Source organism: Thunnus thynnus, chromosome 6 (genome assembly GCF_963924715.1).
Source record: "Thunnus thynnus chromosome 6, fThuThy2.1, whole genome shotgun sequence".
Lineage (NCBI taxonomy): Eukaryota > Metazoa > Chordata > Actinopteri > Scombriformes > Scombridae > Thunnus > Thunnus thynnus.
The window spans coordinates 21,166,670-21,188,393 of record NC_089522.1 but is presented as its reverse complement, the minus strand read 5'-3'; the positions used below and the strand labels follow the sequence as shown (position 1 = coordinate 21,188,393).

The 21,724-nt window shown below is 40.9% G+C and overlaps 2 protein-coding genes across 4 annotated transcripts; both read left to right on the top strand.

Annotated features, from left to right (window-relative positions):
* Positions 1-36: 36 nt before the first annotated feature.
* Positions 37-4,619, top strand: ssuh2rs1 (ssu-2 homolog, related sequence 1). 3 transcript variants are annotated; one of them, XM_067592525.1, is made up of 14 exons: positions 37-266; positions 397-413; positions 512-576; positions 1,121-1,225; positions 1,380-1,455; positions 1,635-1,764; positions 1,965-2,025; positions 2,470-2,591; positions 2,698-2,760; positions 2,850-2,932; positions 3,056-3,148; positions 3,317-3,422; positions 4,048-4,155; positions 4,295-4,619. In XM_067592525.1, exons 2-14 carry the CDS (start codon positions 409-411, stop codon positions 4,433-4,435), a joined length of 1,158 nt encoding a protein of 385 aa, XP_067448626.1. In that variant the 5' UTR covers positions 37-266; positions 397-408; the 3' UTR covers positions 4,436-4,619. The 3 variants fall into 3 exon arrangements, with proteins under 3 accessions (XP_067448626.1, XP_067448625.1, XP_067448627.1); XM_067592524.1 differs by having other exon boundaries at positions 37-413; XM_067592526.1 differs by lacking the exons at positions 37-266; positions 397-413; positions 512-576 and adding an exon at positions 583-882.
* Positions 4,620-5,048: 429 nt separating this feature from the next.
* Positions 5,049-20,874, top strand: LOC137184654 (DDB1- and CUL4-associated factor 1-like). The gene is made up of 25 exons (XM_067592523.1): positions 5,049-5,237; positions 5,981-6,101; positions 6,223-6,299; positions 6,406-6,479; positions 6,585-6,698; positions 8,133-8,270; positions 8,475-9,071; positions 9,349-9,450; positions 9,560-9,718; positions 10,187-10,366; positions 10,549-10,758; positions 10,939-11,108; positions 11,220-11,344; positions 11,758-11,993; positions 12,929-14,004; positions 14,127-14,325; positions 14,445-14,527; positions 15,052-15,136; positions 15,254-15,487; positions 16,176-16,269; positions 16,704-16,808; positions 17,074-17,147; positions 17,409-17,504; positions 17,596-17,869; positions 19,398-20,874. The coding sequence occupies exons 2-25, from the start codon at positions 5,989-5,991 to the stop codon at positions 19,451-19,453; spliced, it is 4,671 nt and encodes a 1,556-aa protein (XP_067448624.1). The 5' UTR covers positions 5,049-5,237; positions 5,981-5,988; the 3' UTR covers positions 19,454-20,874.
* Positions 20,875-21,724: the final 850 nt, after the last annotated feature.

Genomic DNA, 21,724 nt, shown 5'->3' with positions numbered 1-21,724 from the left:
TGATGAATTGTTTTCTGCTATTGTATTAACGTCACACATGTTGTAAGCGACGCTTACTATAAATCAAGTGATGGAACAAAAAACATGTTTAAAGCCCACACCTCACATCTGCCATGTATAACGGATTTGTGCGCACTTCCTGGAGACGCTTCGCTGCACTTAGCGCGTCTAATTCTCGTTATACACTTGTGACTCGCAAGTCCTCAAACCAAACAGTTTATAGGAAGTGACTGATTGACACCAACTGTGGGTGGGTGTGATAAAAGGTAAATAATCCGCGTTTTTTTTCTGTCACATGATTGGTGATAAACTGCTGTGTGGGTGAAAGCCTCATGACTTTCGGTGGCGTTTCTGCTTTATTTCCTCTCTGCTGTTGTCCATCACGTTGAAATGGAGTATCAGCCTATTATGAAGTGAGTGTCGCTTAACGTTACTGCGTATTTGATTCCAAACTAATTGTAGCGCACTTTTTTTTTTCCTATCTTGGCCTTAACTTTCGTTTCTCTTACAGTCAACCGAGCACAACCTATGGAGCGGCCAATTCTGGTTATGTTCCAGCAGCAACGGGGGGACCTGGTAATGTTTAACTACACGTTTTAGCACTGAATCTTGACCAATTTCGTTATTACATGGATGCACAGAATTAAAAGTGTTACAAGTGTTGCCCACTTCCGCAGTAGAGGCATCTGCACACACATCAGAGTACGTCATCTTGACGCACAGGTAATGTGAGGTGTGCTTCTCTACGGCAGCTCTGAGGTGTTGTGAGTGCTGCGACTTTTACAGAAGTTTATAGAGGTTGTTAAAGGATCAAACCCGACCTGTCAGTCTTTAGTGTAGGTGTAAAACATCTCAGAATGGATAATAACATGGAGGGGCAAGGTACAGTAAATCACACATTTACTACACTGTCTTATGGTGTTGTCATGTTGAAACATGCCACAATCCGAGATTTCAGCTGGATTTTCTGAAATGATAAAGTGAGGATAGTAGAGTCTCTAACAGATTGTGTTTTAAAGGCTAGTCATTTGTGTAATGCATGAAAATTTCACGTGATTTAACCTTGTCAAAGTCTGCATCCATTTCGTTTGGCTGAACTGGTTTTTCTGGTTTGTTTTAGCTATGTTCGCCCCACCCGCAGCTGAGTTCCAGGGCCCCAGCGCTCCTCCAGCTGGCATGTTTGACAGCATGCCTGGCTATGAAGGAACAGTGGCAGGAGGAGGAGGTACAGTATGCATCGTTGAGTCCGTGGTCGTTTTGTTGGTCCCACTGACAGCCTCAGTGACATCTCTCACAATACTGTCACATATATGTAAAAAAAAAGCACTAGGGATGAAACAGCACAATAAGTTAATCTTAACTTTAAATATCTGCTGTAGGTGGATTTCTGCCACCTCCAATGCCTGCTTACCCAGCTCCTCAGCCTCAACCTGGGTCTGAACAACCACATTGGAAGTAAGGCTCAAACAATTTCCTTTCTTTCAACATGACTGTTATGGATATTGGAAAATATGTCCATGATGTGTTTTAAGAATTAATGCAAGCTCAGTACTTTAGGGGCTTTTATAAATATCACTTCCTCTAAATCATTAGACCGTATGACCTTCTGTATCTCATTCCTTCACTGCTTACAGTATTCCATCTATAACTGAAGAAACTGCCCGGGACGCGTTTGTCCTGTTTGCCTCCAGCAAGTGCTGCTACAGTTCAGCGCCAGCAAAGGATGGTACGATCACCAACATGGAGGCATTCAATACGTACAGGGTAAGAGGAAAAAGTCTTAGTGTGTGTATAAAACTGGCAAGAGATGATTCAAAATCAAAACAAGTAATGGGTTGTATGGTCATTTTGGATGTTCAATGCATGAATAACCTAAGTAAATGGCATTAGAACATTTAATATAACCAGACACGGCAAGAAAACTACTGATCTTGCTTGATTTCTCCACTCCTGCTTTATTTTAGTATCGCCTGGAAACCTTTACTGAATCAAGATCTACAGAATGGAGTCATGAGCCGTACAGTGGTATGTTACTGTTACTATGTGCATCTTCTGCTTAGGATCTGTAACTAAATATTTTTTTAATTGTAGATTAACCTGCCAATCATTGTTTTGATTAATCATTGAATGTCAGAAAATTGTAAAGAAAAAAAAAACAGCCATCACAATTTTCCTGTTCCCCAATTGACATCTTCAAATTGTGTGTGTTTTTTTTTTAAAATCAACAGTACAAAACACAAAAATATTAAATTTACAATTATTTACGACAGAGAAAAGCAGCAAACTTTTGGTATAATGGAACCATAAAATGTTGTAATTTTAATGATTAATTAATGACCAAAATAATTGATGATTAATTGTCTGTCAATAGACTAATCAGTTAATTGTTACAACACTACTTCTGCTGTCAGTCAGCTATGTAGGTTGACTGCTCAGTAACAATCTAATATGTTGTTTTATTTGGATCAGGCCAGCCAGTGGATGCATATGCCCAAACACCTCCTGGGCCTTGGGATATTCCAGCTCAATCATCCAATTTTTTTATGGATAACAAGCAGGTTATCAAGGTTCCCTACACCTCTTCTATGAAGGTAAATTATTACAACACTACATTATATATAAAACATGTTTATAGAAGAAAAAGATCCTGTTATTGCTTTTAGAGATTTTACCTGATGAGAAACATTTCATCTACAGAACTGCCATGGTTGTATGGGAATGGGGCGAAAACCTTGCAAAGACTGTACCGGTGCTGGTAATGTAAGTAATGTCCACAGGCCTCATTGAAAGTTTGCTATAGCGAGATCACTTATGCTCTGCAATATGCTCTGTTTTCTTGTTCCTATCAGAAAGTTTGTTGGGTGTGCAATGGATCTGGTTACCGCCACGGAGATGATCGATGCAGCCACTGCAATGGCAGGGGGAGGGAAAAGTAAGTGTTACCGATTCTATCTAAAAGAGTTTTATAAGTGACAGTAAGTGCCATTTCTAAACACTAGAGTTAATGCTTTCTCTAAAAGTAACTGAGAGTTTATTCCACACTCTTCTATTACAGTTGCATCCACTGTCATGGACAAGGATCAAAGCAATGTGACACATGTCATGGAAAACAGCAGCTTCTGGTCTACATCAAACTCACTGTGAAATGGTGCTATTTCCTCAACATTGTTTATCTTTGAAGAATGTCTAACTAATCTAATGTAATGAATAGTCTTTCTTTTACAATTTGAAGTACATCAACTTTTGTGGTTACTTTGTACTGTTAATTAGAGTATAGTAAACTGGATTTTATGTTTTTTTATGTACATTCTTTCAGGACCAACAACTCTGATAACTATGTTGTGGAACAGTCTAGTGGACTTCAGGTGGATAACCTGAGCAAGGTGTCTGGCAAGGAGCTTTTCAGAGACTCTCAGTGCATGGTAAAAGACTGTTTATCACTTTCTCAGTGTGCACAATATATAATATGGGAGGATCTGGCTTTTTAAAAACATGTAACAAACAAATTTCTTTGATTTCAGTGAGGACATTGTAGCCTCACTCATTGAACTCTGGGATAGGCATGAAGATTTATCAGTGGGATAGTTGTCAAACATTTACCTTTTCTATATACCTACACAAACAGGCATACAATCTGTCTGCACAGGGTGCCTTTCAGCCATGATTTTTGATGAAAGAGATGCGTTTCTATTTGAATCAACACAGCAGTTAACACAGCCCATGCAACACTTACAACTGCAACCTTCAGGGTCTAATAATGCTTTAGATCTCTCTCTTCCTCCATTTTACATGCGCAACCACATGCATCCTGTGTGATGGTGACAAAGGGCTGAAGCTGCTGCTGCTTTAACATAGACTAGACAGTATTCGGCCTAATACCGATCCTATATACATAATTGGTCATAATTGTGTGTGTCCCTCTTTGCACCCTTCACAATAAATAAAACACAAGTTATCCTTCTTGATCCATCAACCAATAAATGAATGTCATTTAAACAGTGACAGCAATTCAGCACTGATAAATATGTTTTTGATCACCCTGTGCAGGTATACCCATTGATTGGCTTCCCAGACCCTGCAGTGGTGCAAGCTGCACAGCGTCTTGTCAGTGAGCACCAGGCCAAGTACTCCCAGAATTCACGCATTCTACAACAGGTAACAGCATCTACTTTATTTATGGTAAAATAGTTCAATATAATAAAAAATATCTTGGCAATGTAATGGACTGTACATGTGATAAAAGCCTAATTTTGCGTTTTTTTAACATGCCTATATTTTTCTTCTTTGTCTCCAGCGTCAAACCATAGAGCTGATCCCCGTAACCAAGGTGACCTACTCATGGAAAGGGAAATCACACATTTATTTTGTTTATGGGAATGAGTTCAAAGTTCATACAGATGACTATCCTGCTACCTGTTGCTGTACTGTAATGTAATTGCAGCAGTTGTGTATGAAGGTTTGTCCTAATCCAAGCCATTGGATATCCAAATAAGTCCGTTTTACTCACCTATAGGTCAGTGTTGTTAATTACTAAGGGAATTGTTACAGTTTGATGCTCAACAGAGTTAAACCGAGGCATTTAACCTATGAACCCACAGCAAGTCAGTATGAGTGATAAAGTTTCTTGAAAAAATAGTCTTCATGGCAACATATTAAGTAATTTTTATTGTTAATTGCCATTATTATTCTTGTATGCATAGCCTGACATAATATAAACCATAATCACATTATATTCCCTGAATCCTGAATATTGTTGCTCTTCTTTAGCAGCTGTAACTTGTTAATCATCACTACATCTACTTGTTACAGAATATTGTATTTTTGCAACAGTTTTTTTAATATTAGTAATATGTATTTGAACCTAATCTGTTTTTTAAATCATTTTGACACACGTGTTTTTATGTTAATGTAAATATTATCGTTTAAAAATGTATGATTTTGCAGGAAACAAAATGTAACACTTGCTTTGGAATAAATTGTATTTCGCAATGTTTTGCTGTTGAATCATTTCGTCATTAAAAGTGGACAGTCGCTCATGAGATGACGTGGGGAACGTGTTCGCCATAATGATAATAAACCGTCAACACAAAGCTACAACAAAACAAGGGGTTTGGTTGTGAGATGTCCATCGATAACTAGTTAGTCACCTTTGCAGCAGTCAAGTCTGAGCATATATCGGTGGATACAAGTCTTGGCAGATTTGGCAAAACCAAAGAAGAACTGAGCGGAACAACGAGGTAAAGTTAGCATGCTAGCTAACTAGCCAGGTTTACCTGTGATGCTGCTAGCTATTAGCTTACTGCTAGGTTACATGTACAGACAGGCTCCGGTGGTTAAAGTGTGGTTAGAATCTGACACGATAAGCTGTGCATGTCTGGACAGCACAGGTTTAAATTAAACTATTAATGGCTACTTGGAGAGTGTCGCTAGCGAGCTAAATAGCTTAGCTTCCTTGTTTAGCCACAGTGTAGCTAATCAAACACCGCAACAGGCAGAGCTGTCTGCTACAGTACAGTACAGTACAGCAAGTATCGGCTATTAGTGAACGTGTTAGAGTAAAGATTGCATTTTCTATCCAAACCGGAAAAGTTTGTAAAACATTTAACCAGTGCCCTAACTTTGAACGGAACAGTCGTGCGTGTTGTTGTGTGTTTGACAGTTGCAGCCCCCGGAGGGCAGCTGCACCTGCAGACAGCAGCTGTGTGAGAGGCGATGGAGCGAGTCCGTATTTTTATTCTCTCGACATAAGCGAAATATATTTTCTGACTGTCTCGACCAGTTGAACTGAAGTCATGCTTCCCTGTGATGTATCTCGGTGCTGTCTTTGTTGACTTTTTATTATTATTATTTGAAGTCACAACATGCTGCAAAACACGTTCTGTCGTTGTCCTTTGTAGTGTAGCAGATAAATGAAGACGTAAGTGTAAAGAATGCATGAATAATGAAATTGATACTAATTAAGTGCCTGCCACCCTGACAGGCAGCGTTATGGCGTCAGCATCTGCCAGTGTGGACTCCAAGGCAGAGCTGACTGCACTACTGGAACAGTGGGAGAGAGAACAGGAAGGCAGCACACAGGAGCTGGTTAACATCATCACCAAGTAAGTAGTTATGCCTCTCGTTAATTTTTTTTTAAAAATGTTGAGCTAATTTCATAGACTGTATTTAAGAGTATTGGGACTGAACGAGGGGTAAAATATGTGCATGTGCTGTAACTTTCAGAATCTCAGAGCTTGTTGAGAAGGAGACAGAGGAGTACCACAAAGCAGACCCAGACCCTTTTGATGATCGACATCCCGGTATGAAAAGGAAAACAGAACACTTAATGGCAAGATTGCTGGTGATTTAAAAGTGTTGTGTGTGTGTGTGTGTGTGTGTTTTTGACATTTCTCTCTTGGCCACTAGGGAGAGCTGATCCAGAATGTGTGTTAGGGCACCTACTCAAGATCCTGTTCAAGAATGATGACTTCATGAACACAGTAAGAATGGATGGACTGAAGGAAGACTGTTGTCATAAAATATAAAAGGCCATTTTTAGTATTTGAGCTGGAACGTGATTTTTTTTTTCTGTCTTCCCTTTGTAGCTTGTGAATAGCTATGTGATGACCAGCAGAGAATTTTCCCTCAATGCAGCAGCTTGTCGCCTGCTTCAGAACATCATGCCTGGGCTGGAGACAGCTGTGGTCTTTCAGGAAAAGGTACATTATTCCTGACTTCATTATAAAACAACAGCATTTAGTTGTTTCTCTGTTCTCTTATTCAAACACAGTGTTTCATTTATATCAGCTTTTATGTCAACCTGTAATGTTCCTGTAGTTTTCCTGATGCTTTTTGAACATGGCAGGGTTCAGGGTTTACTGGTATATTAAAGGATAGGTTCAACATTGTTCTAGTGTGTTCTAAAACAATAGTCAGGTACCCAAATGAACATTTACACATGTGTTTTCTTGCTGTAATCATCCCCCCTGTTCATACTGGCCATTAAGGGATATCTTCATAATGCACTTTCAATGTAAGTGATGGGGACAAAAATCATCAGCCCTCCTTCCCTGCAAAAATGTATTTAAAAGTTTTTCTGAAGCTACTGTTAGGCTTCAGCCCTCCAAATGAGTCAAATCAATTCAATGGCTTTCAAAGTTAAAGTTAGTCTTTTCAGTGCCAAATTCCCTCTTTTTGTTACAGTCATTCCACTGCAGCTGAACAGGAAAACACTGTCTGCTCAGATACAAAGACATAACTCTTAGACTGCTGAAGCCTCATATTATCTTCAGATAAACTTTTAAATACATATTTGGTTAAAATAAGGACTGGATTTTGTCCACTATCACTTAAATAATAAGTGCATTTGGAGGGGATCTTCTAACGGTCAGTATGAGCAGGAGGAATGATTACAGCGAGCAAAACCTGTTTAAATGTCCGTTTGGGCACCTGACTATTGTACTAAGACAGACTTGAAAAATTGTGAACCCACCTATCCTTTAAGTAACACATATTTACGAGCCCTCTACTGGTGATTTTATACACTGGTGTTTAGCATCCTAGCATTGATAAAAATAAAAGTCAGCCATCACAACCACAACAATGAGGAAGTTGCATAAAAAGAGACTTCTCGTTTTGAATTTTACTGTCACTCAGGCGCCCTGCTGTTTGAAAATGGGGCAGAAGATACAGGAAGTTGAAATGCTTTGTTCAAAACGAAGTAGGGTCATTAGAGGTAAGATTTGAAAAGCTGCAGAAAGTCAAGTTATCACTGAGTCAGTGGAACTGACCAACAACCCCATCAATCCGCTGTTTTCAAAGAAATATTTTTAGAGTCCCAGTTTAGCCTGCAGGTTAGTTGCACTTTGACCCCCACCCTGTGAAAATTGACTTGCGGACATAGATAGATAACTGTCACTTGACTTTTTTAAAAAGTTACAAAGTCTTTTTGAAGGTTCATTTGAAAAGTGACTATACTGAACCATCTAGATACGTTCATTCAGAACCATTTGTGCAATTTACACAGAAAAATAGGCACTCAACATTTTTATTTTTTGATTTTCAGATTAAGAAGTGGTTGAAATTCTTACACAAATAAACTTTGTATTCCAATATGTGTTTCGTCATCCTCCATTCTCCGTTGTTCTTCTCAGGAGGGCATTGTTGAAAGGCTGTTTAAGTGGGCTCAGGAGGCCGAGCAGCCCCTCAGAATCTATGCCACAGGCTTGTTGGCGGGAGCCATGGAGAACCAGGACATAGCAGCCAACTACAGGGAGGAGAACTCTGTTTTGGTCAGTTGGGGATTCTGCTGTTTTGAATGTCAATTTTATATTAATGAAACATGTGAAAGAACATAGTGATAGACAAGGTATTATATAGAGTGATAAAACTGTGTTATCCAACAAAGCATCAGAGATATTTGCTCATCATCAGTAGGTAGGTGGTGTGAAGTAGCAACTGTCCATCAACTTGTTTTTCATGCTTTACTTTGACAGGTGCCTTTGATGTTGCATCGGCTGCGTGAGCTTCAGGATAAGGATGCTGAGAACAAAAGGGAAATCAAACGCCCCAGCCCCAGGAAGACTTTGAGTGAACCTCTGTTACCTTTGGATGAGGAGACTGTCGACGGAGGCTTTGAAGAGAAGCCCTTCACACCAGACAGAAACGGGGCTGAAAGGGAGGGGACGGGGCCAGACGGGGATGGCGAAATTCCCTTTTCAACCATCGAGCCTGAAAACGAGCTCTCGTTCCGTCTCAACTCCCCACATAAGACCAGCAGCCGCACCAACTCGGCTGTTAAAACCATGATGAAGCCCATGTCTGCCCCAGGTTCACTGATACACCAGGGCATGTCTGATGGGAGCAGTTACCTAAAAAGGAGGGCGGAGAGGGAGAGTGGCAGGTGCTCAAAACAGAAACTAAACTTCTCTTTGCCAGAGCCAGAGAGGAACTTCAGCGAGCTTTCCAACAGCAGCTGGTCTGAGATGAGCCCCTGGGTGATTGGCAACAACTATCACTTGTACCCCCTGACCCCAGAGATCGAGCAGAGACTCATCCTGCAGTATCTCACACCTCTGGGGGAATATCAGGAGGTTAGTCCATTACCATCAGCCTACAGAGTGTATAATAAAATATGCAGCATGTGTAGCTGCTACTTTGTTTATCACTCCAGGCGATGTATTTGTTTCTCTTGTCTTTTCACAGACTTACCAGCAGATGTCAGCGTTCCTTAATTATGATTAAAGAAATGATTCTCTTTTGATGCTATGAGCTGTTGTGGCAACTAGCCAATTTAGAGGGTTTCATAGTAAATCAGATTGTCATGATTTATGTGTTTTCTATGCCCATTCCTCCTCCTATTACCTGCAGCTCCTGGCAGTGTTCATGCAGATGGGAGCTCGTGAGCTGCTCATGCATTATATGGATCTAAAGCAGACCAATGATGTGCAGCTCACCTTTGAGGCTCTCAAGGTAACATCTCTCTCATGCAATTGACGTATTCAAGCCCCTCCATTGTACCAAAATGCAAGGTCAAGCTCCTTTAGAATAACTTCTCTACTTTTCTCTCTCTCTCTCACAGTACCTAGCGTCTCTGCTGCTGCACAAGAAGTTTGCTGCAGAGTTTGTGGCTCATGGAGGAGTTCAGAAGTTGCTGGAAATCCCCAGGCCATCTATGGCCGCCACTGGAGTGTCCCTGTGCCTCTACTACCTTGCCTATAACCAGGACGCCATGGAAAGGGTACAGAAAGACACACAAGATGCAAATACACAGTGGAATCAGTAATATTGCCACAATTTGCCGATCAGAATTTTCTTGCAACTTTCTTGCAACAACCAGTAACTATGATAAAGACAAAATGGTAACGTATGAACTGTTTGTAGGAGCTAGAGCTTGGAAATGTGTCATTATATTGTATTGTGATACAATGCCTTGATTATCTTAAGTATTTTAAGTGACACCATTATGAACTTAAGTCTGTTCCATATGAGTGAACAATGAATTCATCTACTGCTTCATGTCATCATACCCACATTTATAAATCATCGTTGTCAAACATTTCTTGTTAGTACATACAGTGCATATACTGTACTGTTTAAGACAACAACAACAAAAAAATCTAACAGACACACAATTATTGTTTTTTCTGCTTTCTAGCTCTAGTAGCAGCTTACATTTGCATTCATTGTTGTGTCCTCTCCTCTAAAGGTGTGCATGTTGCCCCACTCCATCCTATCAGATGTGGTTGGTTACACGCTGTGGCTGTTGGAGTGCTCGCATGCATCTGGCTGCTGCCACGCCACCATGTTCTTCTCCATCTCCTTTTCGTTCCGAGCCGTCCTGGAGCTTTTCGACAAACAAGACGGGCTCCGACGCCTTGTCAATCTGGTAGGACAAAACCAGCAGTTCGCCTGATGTGATCCACACTGTAACCATGTAAACGTAACCATCTGTATCATTCATAGAAAATACATTTTACAGAACTGAAATACTGAGCTGCCAAATGCAATATCACAACATATCATAACAGATGCTGATTGCGTACTAATGTATGATATGACTGCTTCCAGATTAGCACATTGGAGATCCTGAACCCTGAGGACCAGGGAGCGCTGCTGAGTGATGATGAGATTTTCTCCAGCAGGCAGACAGCCAAGCACACCTGCATGGCCCTTCGCAGGTACTTTGAGGCACATCTGGCAATCAAGGTGGAGCAGGTGAAGCAATCTCTGCAGCGCACAGAGGGGGGTGCTCCCATTCATTCCCAGCCCTACTACAAGGTATACAGAGGACAATGGTTAAGTGAGAATTTTCATGACTGGACTTATTAATCTAAATGTTTAAAAAGGAATTATACAGATATTATTTGAAATCGCTGTTTACGCTTTAGCTGTAATCGAGATTCATTTGAGAGTTTGTGTTTCAGTAGTGATCATTTGCATTCTTGTCTCGTGCCCCAGGCTGTCAGCTACAGCCGTGAGCAGGTGGTGGAAATGATGGAGTTTCTGATAGAGTACGGCCCACTCCGACTGTACTGGGAACCAGCAGAGGTCTTCCACAAACTGTCTTGTGTCCAGCTCCTCCTGCAGCTCATTTCCATTGCCTGTGAATGGAGGACCTACTATGGCAGGTATGGACCACAGTAATGCTCGTAATTAACTAAAACCATTTCTGTTTTACATGTTTTAACAGTTTTGACCCCCAGATGTTGAGCAATGTGATTATGTTTCTTATCATGCAGGAGTGACACAGTGCGGTATGCCCTCGACATCCTGAGTATCCTCACAGTTGTTCCAAAGACCCAGCTGTTGTTGTCTGAGGCTGTTGCTGTGCTTGATGAGGGAGGGTCTACTGTTTCCAGTGTTGGTAGGTGTTATCAGAATGTGATGCTATTTCAGCTAAGATCCATCTATCAAAACATTACTTTTAGTCAGAAATTGAATGTAATATGTGTAAACTGAAGTGTTATGTATTTTATATGAAACAGAACACATAAAAAACTACAAAATACAGCCAATAGTCCCTAAATAGGTGCAGTGTCCTAGAAGATTTCATGTTGTGAGCATCAAGCTGAGCAGTTGACTGCTTTTTGGAAATGAAGTGCAATAAAATTCAAATTATTATTAGCCTCAACAGAATGTAATAACATGCAGTAGCTTTGTGTTTTCATTTTTGTTTATTTCATAAAACCTGTGTCCGGCTCTGCTGAGAGATGGTACGTCTCCAAGTATTATTTTTCTGCAAGCTTTTTTTATTTAACTGTTGGATTTTCCTCTCAGGAATGAGTATAGTCCTGGCGGTGGCAGAGGGAGAAGTGTTTGTGAACGATGCCGAGATTCAGAAGTCGGCTCTGCAGGTCGTCATCAACTGCGTCTGCGCTCCAGACAAACGCATGTCCAGCATTGGCAAGTTCATTGCAGGCACTCCCCGTCGTCGCCTTCCCCAGCAGACCAAAGCCAGCGAGAATGTGCTCACTAAGATGTGGAATGTGGTGCAGTCCAACAATGGCATCAAGGTAGAGTTAAATTATGCCAGCCACTAAAGCCTTGTGATTTTTTATTTTTTTAAGGCTGTACTTGGCATTTTTTACAATGTTGACAAAAGGTGACCGCAAAGTATTGGGTCACTCTGTAAGACACAGAGTCTGAAGTTGTACCAGTGCATCATGACAGGTGCGTTTAAGTGCTGCAGTGGTCAACTGGTGAGGGACCAATGATAAATGGACTGGATCTATATAGATCCTTTTGTCCAGAGAACAGTGAAAAGCACTTTTTAAAGCCTCACATTCACCCACAAAGACACACATTCATGAACGGAATGTGAAAGAGATGCCATACGAGGCGCTGAGCTGCACATCAGGAGATTTGGGGTCCAATTATGACATGCTAATTTCCAGGCAGTGAGAGAAAAATGTTGTGGGATCAATTGACATCAACTTACCCATTGCATAAAAGACGGATGTCTTTAACTTCAGGCTGTAAAATTGGTAGTCAGGAAAAGACAACCATCATGCTAAGAGACTCCAAGAAAACTTGGTGTAAACATGAAACAAACACTACAAGATGTAATTAAATGTTTTGTTGGTTCGATAAATATGTTTTTCGTAAACACGTTTTATTATTAAAGCCAAGTATTTATATAAAGGCTGACAGGTAGAATCCACTTGTTCAGGAATGCCATTATTGTAAGTTTGTGCTGCCTGAGCAAAGAATTGCAGCATAGCAGTTTCTCCCATGCTTTTTTAAACAACAATCCTGTGTTTTCCAGGATAAAAGAGATGGCAAAGGAAGCACTTTCCTTAGCATGTAGAGAATTTGTCCACCTCTTATGATAGCTGCTACTTAGTCACTACTGGGTAAATTCACTCAGTTGGGAGCCTTTCTAATTCTTTTCAAACATGGCCTTGGTTCTATCACTGTTTTTAATTTGAATTCTCAATCTGTCCTGTAGGTGCTGCTGTCCCTGCTGACGGTGAAAATGCCCATTACAGATGCAGATCAGATCCGAGCTCTGGCCTGTAAGGCTCTGGTGGGTCTGTCTCGCTCCAGCTCTGTCAGGCAGATCATCAGCAAGCTGCCTTTGTTTAGCAGCGGACACATCCAGCAGCTCATGAAGGAGCCTGTGCTCCAGGACAAACGCAGCGAACATGTCAAGTTCTGTAAGTTTGCGGCTGAGCTGATAGAAAGGATTTCTGGGAAGCCCTTGCTGATCGGTACGGACGTGTCTCTGGCATGGCTGCAGAGGGCCAGCGTGGTCGCTCAGTCCAGGATCACCTTCCCTGAGAAAGAGCTGTTGTTGCTTATTAGGAACCACCTTGTGGCAAAAGGCCTCCATGACACGGCCAACACGCTCACCAAGGAGGCAGAACTCCCGATGGCATGTCTGTCTCATTCTTCACATTCAACTTCTGCTTTCCCTCCTGTCGCTCCTCCTCCCACTGCCTCCCCTGTTGCCACTCTACCCCGCACCCCACGGCTGGCCAACGGTGTTGGGTCAAGACATGGCAACCATCCCTCTCATTCATCCACCCCAGGATCCAGCCATCCACCGACACGCCCTTCTACATCACAACCCGCCGGGTCTTCTTCGACCGCTTTCCCCTCAACATCTGTGCCCCACTGTAGCAATGGCTCCCCACTGATCGGCCGAATCATTTTCTCTCGGGAACGGCAAACAGGGTGTGGTACAGTGAGCTGCAAGAAACCTCGGGTACTGAGGCAGAAGTCTGACCATGGCGCCTTCAGCCAGAGTCCAGCAATGAAGAAGCAGTTTGACAGACACCTCCCCTCCCCCCCTGCATTAGACAGCATCATCACAGAGTACCTGAGGGAACAGCATGCACGCTGTAAAAACCCTGTCGCAACCTGCCCGCCTTTCTCTCTCTTCACCCCCCATCAATGCCCAGAGCCCAAACAGAGACGCCAAGCACCCACCAACTTTACATCCAGACACACACGAAGAGTTATATATCCTAAATACGGAGGAGTAGATGGAGGGTGCTTCGACAGACATCTCATCTTCAGCCGGTTAGTATCCAAAACTTTCTGTGGTGTTAAATTAATGTTTCATTCCCGAATCATTGAAAAATGAGATTACTTAACCATCCTCCGTCATCATTTCTCTACACTCTGTATTTTCCATTTTTCAGGTTCCGTCCCATCTCCGTGTTCAGGGAGGCTGATGAGGATGAGAGCGGATTCATGTGTTGTGCCTTCTCAGCTCGTGAGCGGTTCCTGATGCTCGGGACGTGCACAGGGCAGCTCAAACTCTACAATGTGTTTACAGGCCAGGAGGAAGCCAGCTACAGCTGTCACAGTTCAGCCATCACTCACCTGGAGCCCTCACGGGTCAGTAGAGAAAGCTACCAGTATATCAACAGTTTCATGTCTAGCTGTTGTCGCTGAATGTAATCTTACCAGTCCTCTAACATGTAAGACATTAAACCATCCTATTTTTGTTTTTTTAGGATGGCTCCCTGCTTTTAACGTCAGCCTCCTGGAGTTACCCTCTGTCTGCACTGTGGGGCATGAAATCAGTGTTCATTATGAAGTAAGTGGTGTTTCAACAAAAGAATTAACTTGTATTTTTACCAGCTACATGGTTGCTAATACAAAATGCATGCTTGTAAATAAAAATCCTAAATATTAAAACACTTGAAGTGCAAAATTGCCAGAAGCCACTCGACTGCTCTCTGACCAAAGACTATTGATCAACAGCTCAATTAGGGACTTGTGCCTGTCTGTGATCCCACTGTCCCCATGTATGTGGTCTCCTCTGCCCAGTGTTACAGCAGCTTTATGCTGTCGTACGAGGGAGCTGCCGAAAGGGGATGACATGCTGTTTAATTATGCACGCTAACAGCCTGAGGGTTGCAGTCTTCAGTTCATGGAACACAAGCACTTGGCTTCATTCATCCGCACAGTTTAACCAAGGCAATACTGGGACTCTGTTGATTGATTCAGAGTTGTTCTACAATGTCTTTAAGCAATTATAAGGTTTAAACTGCTCAGCTTTTATACTCACAATGGCTCCATGTTTTCGATTAAATGTCCAAATGTTGTTCTTGTCTTCAGGCACTCCTTCCTGGGAGACCATTATGTGGAGTTCAGTAAGCTGTCACAAGATCGTGTCATTGGAACTAAGGAAAATATAGCACGTGTATGTATATCAGCATTTTTTAAAAATATGACAGTACGAAATTTTTAATAAGAAAAACATAACCCATCATTTGAGGGAAACAGGTGAACGCTCACATTTAGCGCTTCTCTTCGCCAGATTTATGACATCCAAACGGGTCAGGTGACTCTGACTCTAAACAACCCAGACCTGGCCAACAACTACAAGAGGAACTGCGCCACCTTCAACCCCACAGACGACCTGGTTCTGAACGACGGCGTGCTGTGGGACGTGCGCACGGCTCAGGCCATCCACAAGTTTGACAAGTTCAACATGAACATCAGTGGTGTGTTCCACCCCAACAGCCTGGAGGTCATCATCAACACGGAGATTGTATCCTTGAGTCTTGAACACTTGGGTTGTTAATAGTATTTTAGGATGTAGCTGGACAGTTTTTGGAGCTTTCAAGCAAAGAGTGAAGTTTTTTTTGTCTCGATTGGGGAGTAAAGTAAAACACAAATGTCCTAATCTCTCAAAAAAATGCAATTTAAGGCCTTTTCCAAGGTGTGAGAAAGTACAATGAGTGCATCAATTTTCATAATATAGGTGGTTCCAAATATGCATATGAAAGAGATAGGAAATGTTTGTTTTAGTCTTCCAAATATACTCTTAAAGGTTGCTGAGATGATTGTTCATTTTTTAGGGAAAGAAAATCACCATGAGGAAAAAAATTTTGCTGCATTTGAATAACCTTCATTCATGTCTTTTTAACTAAAATTAACAGCTAATATTGATTGCATTATTGCGGTTCAAAGAGTGCATGTTTAACATTGGACTTAGCAGAATGCTCCATAAATCTGACAGGACAAGAAACAGTTGTATCAGTGATTGAATTTGTAGTTGCTCAGAGGATGGGATGACTATTGAGCTTTTATTTCTCTGCGAAACATTAAATATTTATTGCACTAAAAATTGATTTTACTACCCTGGGGATAGTTTTAATTGCTGTGTAATTAAATTCACAGCAGACTTAGTCAATCCAAATGAAAAAGAATGTAATGGTCCTTAGTCTGAGTTTCAGTGGGATCTGCGGACCTTCCACCTGCTCCACACAGTTCCTGCACTGGACCAGTGCAGAATAGTCTTCAACAACAACGGCACTGTCATCTATGGAGGTAAATACAGAATCCTCTGCATGATGGGAAACGTAGAGCAGTCGGTCATCGAGCCTACAGCTCACTCCACAGTCAGTGCAAGTGTGTGAAAGGTGTTTTAGCGGAAGGCTTGTAATTATCAAGCAAAGTGAGCATGTGTGTATTTGGAGAGAGGTGTGAACGGAGCCCGCAGAGGTGAGTATGTGTGTGTGTGTGTGTGCTCGATGCCACAGAGTCAGTAAGAGCCATATGGGCAGAAGGCTCAGTGTTGGACTGGCAACAGAGAGAACCAGCTGGTTCACACCACCTCACAGGAAGAGCCATGGGTGCACCGTAATGGCTCTGCCCATACAACAAACCCTTGAGCTGCTTCTGAGCCAGAACCGTCCCTAACCAGCTCGCTGTGCACAGTTTTTAATTTCTGCCTCTCATTCTGTGGCTCCTTGTTTTTACAGCAATGTTGCAGGCTGACGATGAAGACGACATGATGGAGATGCAGATGAAAAGTCCGTTTGGTTCATCGTTCAGGACCTTCAATGCCACTGACTACAAACCAATTGGTAAGACTTCCTGAAGTTTCCTCCATGTTGTCATGATAATTAAGGATTTAGTTTGGAGAGTTATTGTTTGTCCCACTTTAGTGCATTCATCATGTATATATTATACACTGTAGTAGTAATCATGTTTAATTACTGTAATTAAACAGGCATATAAAGCAACTTTGAGTATCTTGATGAATAGATAAAATGTTTTATTTATTCATGTCAGGTATTGTAATATTTGTAGAGATTTACTACTGACACGTGTTCTTTGCTCTCCACTCAGCCACTATTGACGTCAAGAGGAATATATTTGACCTTTGCACAGATACAAAAGACTGTTACCTAGCTGTGATCGAGGTAACTTCTTTTCATCTTTAAAATTCAATTATTTTTGTCAATGGTTGTGATGATTCATTTATCTTTATTTCATATATATGTATATATGTGTATATATATATATATATATGTATGTGTGTATGTGTGTGTGTGTGTGTATATATATATATATATATATATATATACACACACATATATACATACATACATATATATACTGTGTGTATATATAATATAAAATATATGAATGGATTTCCTTTTCTTCCTCAATCTATTCCTAAGAACCAAGACTCTGTCAACACTGACACCGTCTGCAGGCTGTATGAAGTTGGTCGGCAGAGACTTGCAGAGGAAGAGGAGGAGGACGAGGAGGATCAGGTTCTAACTTAGTTCTTTTTATTTGGATATAACAGTCTCCAAATAAACAAAATCGACTTGGCCTGACTTTTTTCTGTCATTGGTGTACCAGGAGGATGACGATCAGGAGGAAGACGACGACGATGACGATGACTCTGATGATGATGTCGACACAGATCCCCTCATCGCCGAGCTAGAGAATGAGAACGGTGGCGAGGATGAGGACGATGAAGAGGAGGATGACGGGAACGATGAATTCTCTCCCTCTGATGAAGAGGTGGCTCGTCTGCTGGAAGAAGACGTTGACGTCGGAGATGACGAGGACGAGGACGATAATGATGAGGACGACTCTGATAATGATGATGTTGATCTGGATGGAGACAACGGTGAGTAGTGCTTCTAGTGAACTATGTGAAGAGGGTCTAAAGGTTCTTATAAAGTCTTAAAATGTTTTTCCAAGTTATATTGATACAAGTCCTTGAAGGGTCTTGACACATAATTAAATATTTTCCTTTTAAAAACTAGACATCTTAGTGAGGTTTTGTCCGTGAAACTTTAGTCCAATTTTCTTCATGCATTTTTAACTTTTATGTCTTCTAAGCACTTTGAGGCTAGAGCCATTTTTCATTGTGTACAGTTACCATGGTTACAAGTGTTGTTCTTGTCTGTTGCGAGGTCAGTGGAAAAGGCACGTTTACTTGTTCAGACACACTCAAGTAGAATTACAACTGACTTGCTTTGTTCTAATACCTTACTACATAGATATATTTATGTACAGTATATATATTCTATATCTATATTCTTCTTTATAGTATATTGTTTTTTGCTGTTAGTACACAAGAAATCAACATACATCTTTTTATACTAGCAGGAAATAATGTCATACATGAGCTGTGTAAAGTTGATTATTATTATGTTTATTCAAATATTTGATAGTTATCTTTCATTTTCTGAGGTCTTCCTGGAGCTGTTTCACTCTCCACTATTACCTTTAATACTGTTCAATGTCTGGGTTTAGCTCGAGAGGAGAAGCTAAAACGTCGACTAACTTAGTGATATTTCTTTAGCGAACATCTAAAGGAAGATTCAGATAGTTGATCACCGACGTGCTGAAATGTCAGTGTGCTGCCTGCACATTTTCATAGTTTGTCTGGCTGTTTTGTTGTTTTGTTGCTGCTTCTTGTCTAATTCTCAGTAGATTGGAGATTAATTTAGTCCATAAATCAGTTTCTTCCAAGAAGCGCTAACATCAGACTACATTACTGGCAGAGATGTAACATTATTGAATGCAAGATGCTTTTTAACATTTGTGCAACAAGTCAGACGGCTAAATCAGCTTCTGAAGAGATGTTTTTAGGTGGTGGAAGATACTATTTTAGTAATCAGAGCTACAGTGTGTGATTCCACAGATGCACGCAGGTCGTTGAATAAGACTTTTGTCCATTTGTCCGTCTTTCATGTTATTGTTTAGCTTTTTGACCAAAAATTTTTCATCTCATTCAACACATTTCATCATAGTTTTTCAAAAGTTACTTTTTATTTAGTTTTAGTCTTGTTTTTGTCATTGAATATTTTATTGACAAAATGAACACTGGTCCTGATCTGCAGTCTCAGGTAAATGATGCAACTATGCTGATGTTTGTTCCAGTTCCTAGATTTTCACACTTGTCTGGTCAATGTTGTCTCTGTCAGTGGAATTTAAAAAACGCTGTCTCTGCGTGTTCCAGGCTTTGAAAGAATGACAGAGAGAGCACCAATTTAAGACAGAAAAAAAGAATATAGAGCTCTTTCACATTGTGCCGAACCTGCTTTGTTTTTGCCATTTGGGCAGTTTTACTCCTCAGCCTCTGACATATGTAGCATCAAGTCTGTATCAACACATTTCTAAATCTGTTTCTGTCCGTCAAACAACAGACAGCTCCGACAACTCTGACCTTGAGGATGACATCATCTTATCCCTGAATGAGTGAGGAGCGACGGGCGTCTGGGACGGAGCAACCGGACAACATGTCAAGACTTCTGCCTCATAGATATTTGAGCTGCAGAACAGGAGGCAAGAGGAGAGGATGATATCAGCAGATAAGGTGGGAGATAACTTGGAGCACTGCCAGTTTGAAACAGTAGGTGTCTGCACACTGTGGGACTGTAAGTGACAGGACCAACGGAGATCACCCCCCCCCCCCCAAAACAAAAAAAAAACAACGGTGGGCTAAAATGATTGTATATGATATAGTTTTATAAAACATGAGTGGGCTTGATGATGAGTGAGATGGCCAGTGTGCAGATGTAGTGAAGAAAAGTTTTATATTTTATCATATTGACGACTCTTTAAACGAGCCTCTCCATTTGATATCGACTCACTCATTTTTGTAAGCCTCTTTTTGGTCACAGATTAGACTTTGTAGGGGAAAAGGCTTACATTGCAGAGCTGTGGGTCTGCATTTGTGTTGCAAAAATGATACAATGCATTCTCAAGCTTGGACTTCGCCAGAACGCCTGGAATAATCACCAAAAAAAAAAAGAAAAAAGAAAAAAGTATTGAATTAGGCAGCTAATGTAATGCACAAACATGTTGCCGATGGTTCATCAAACGTCAAACCCACCGTCAGGTTTTACTTTAACATAAACTGATGACCAAAATGCCACACAGCAGTGCCATTCGTGAACATCGTCTCCTGATTTCATTATGTAAATAGAAGAAATTGAATCAGTTTGGTGCTCTTGAATCGCGGAAGAAACCTTAACTAGTGTGGACACTGTAACAAAACTATTGATGCACCTGCTCAGTGTTAGCACATGACATAATGAGGCTTTTACGGGCCTCTACCATTGTGTTCTCTCGCATCCTATTAATGAGCCACGTAAAGGATTTGGGTTCAGTGGATGTTTCTTGAAAAGACGGCAGGGCTTTCGTGCTGCTGAAAACGGCACAGGTCCAATCGTACCGTGAAAATTTCAAGTTAACTTAATGTTACAATACTGAGGATTTATAACGGTGACTGATGTGGTGTTCTGTCAATACAGTAAACTTCAACCCTTGGAATACAAATAATCTGGCTAAATCCTGGAACGAGAACTTAGAAACGTTGGAAATATGAAATAACGGTTAAATAACAAACAAAAGCAACTCAAATATTTTCATTTAAAATTTTGTGTTTCCAGGTGGGGTCAAACTCTCAACATTGTGAAAACTGATGCCTAGCTTTTGCACACTTTTTTGAAAGCAGTGCAAACATTTCATGATTTCTCTCATTTTTTTTGCCTTGTATCTATTCACTTTACTAGTTTTCTTTTCCGTAAGGAGACTATTGCATTCAGTTTCTTGAGACATTTTATGTACAGCTTGTATGTATCTAAAGGTATTTTTCCTATAAATAAAACTTCAAATTTAGTTTTGTGTCCTTCTTTAATCAAGTGTGAATGATGCTTGAAGCCGGTAGTTTTAATAAGGTTTTATAGCATTGGTGTCTTAACATCTGTGGCATTTAAGAGGTCACACATTAAGGGGGGAAGTAAGGGCGCATGCAATAAGGGAAACCAGTGCCGACGTTAAGGTCTAATAAACACGAAATATGATTGTTATTGGTGCATTTAAGAAAGAAGGTCTTGAAGGGAACCTTTATGTTAATGTTCAAGGAAACTTACCTTTGCATTATGTTAATTCTATCAACAGTGTGCCACAATAGTAAGGCAAGATCCTTATCTGATCATCAGTAAACCTGCTTTTGATAAATTATCACCCGTGTGCAGTGAGATTACTGATTTCCAGGCTGCTTTCAAGTGAGAAAAAATATGCAGGAAATGGAGCTAAGAGATGACCTCTGAGGGAAAACGTGCATTTGTATTAAGAATGAGCCCTAGCATAGTTTAAATATATATTAGTCATATATTAGTTACGCTATACATTTGTAGCATGTGAATAATCACATCTCTATGACTGTTTTATCCCTTCCACTTTCCATAAAGTGACATTATTCATTACTCTTGATTTTCGAGTTGTACATGCAGGGATTTGCCGTTAAATTTTCCTGTGGCCTCCCCCACAGTTAATAATAGAACACATTAAAATAGTCACCAGAACCACATTAAGACGGATCAAATAAATCTTCTAAATTTTGTGTGTGTGTGTGTGTGTGTGTGTGTGTGTGTGTGTGTGTGTGTGTGTGTGTGTGTGTGTGTGTGTGTGTGTGTGTGTGTGTGTGCCTGCACAGGCACGTGTGTGTCCATGTGTACAGACAGTG

Excerpts from the sequence above, each read along its gene's own strand:
- ssuh2rs1 (XM_067592524.1), top strand. The coding sequence starts at position 391 with ATGGAGTATCAGCCTATTATGAA. Across the intron at positions 414-511 it reads GAGTATCAGCCTATTATGAA|TCAACCGAGCACAACCTATG; the intron begins GTGAGTGTCGCT and ends TTTCTCTTACAG. Across the intron at positions 2,592-2,697 it reads CCTACACCTCTTCTATGAAG|AACTGCCATGGTTGTATGGG; the intron begins GTAAATTATTAC and ends TTTCATCTACAG.
- LOC137184654 (XM_067592523.1), top strand. The coding sequence starts at position 5,989 with ATGGCGTCAGCATCTGCCAGTGTGGACTCCAAGGCAGAGCTGACTGCA. Across the intron at positions 11,109-11,219 it reads TGGAGGACCTACTATGGCAG|GAGTGACACAGTGCGGTATG; the intron begins GTATGGACCACA and ends CTTATCATGCAG. Across the intron at positions 17,148-17,408 it reads GTTACCTAGCTGTGATCGAG|AACCAAGACTCTGTCAACAC; the intron begins GTAACTTCTTTT and ends TCTATTCCTAAG.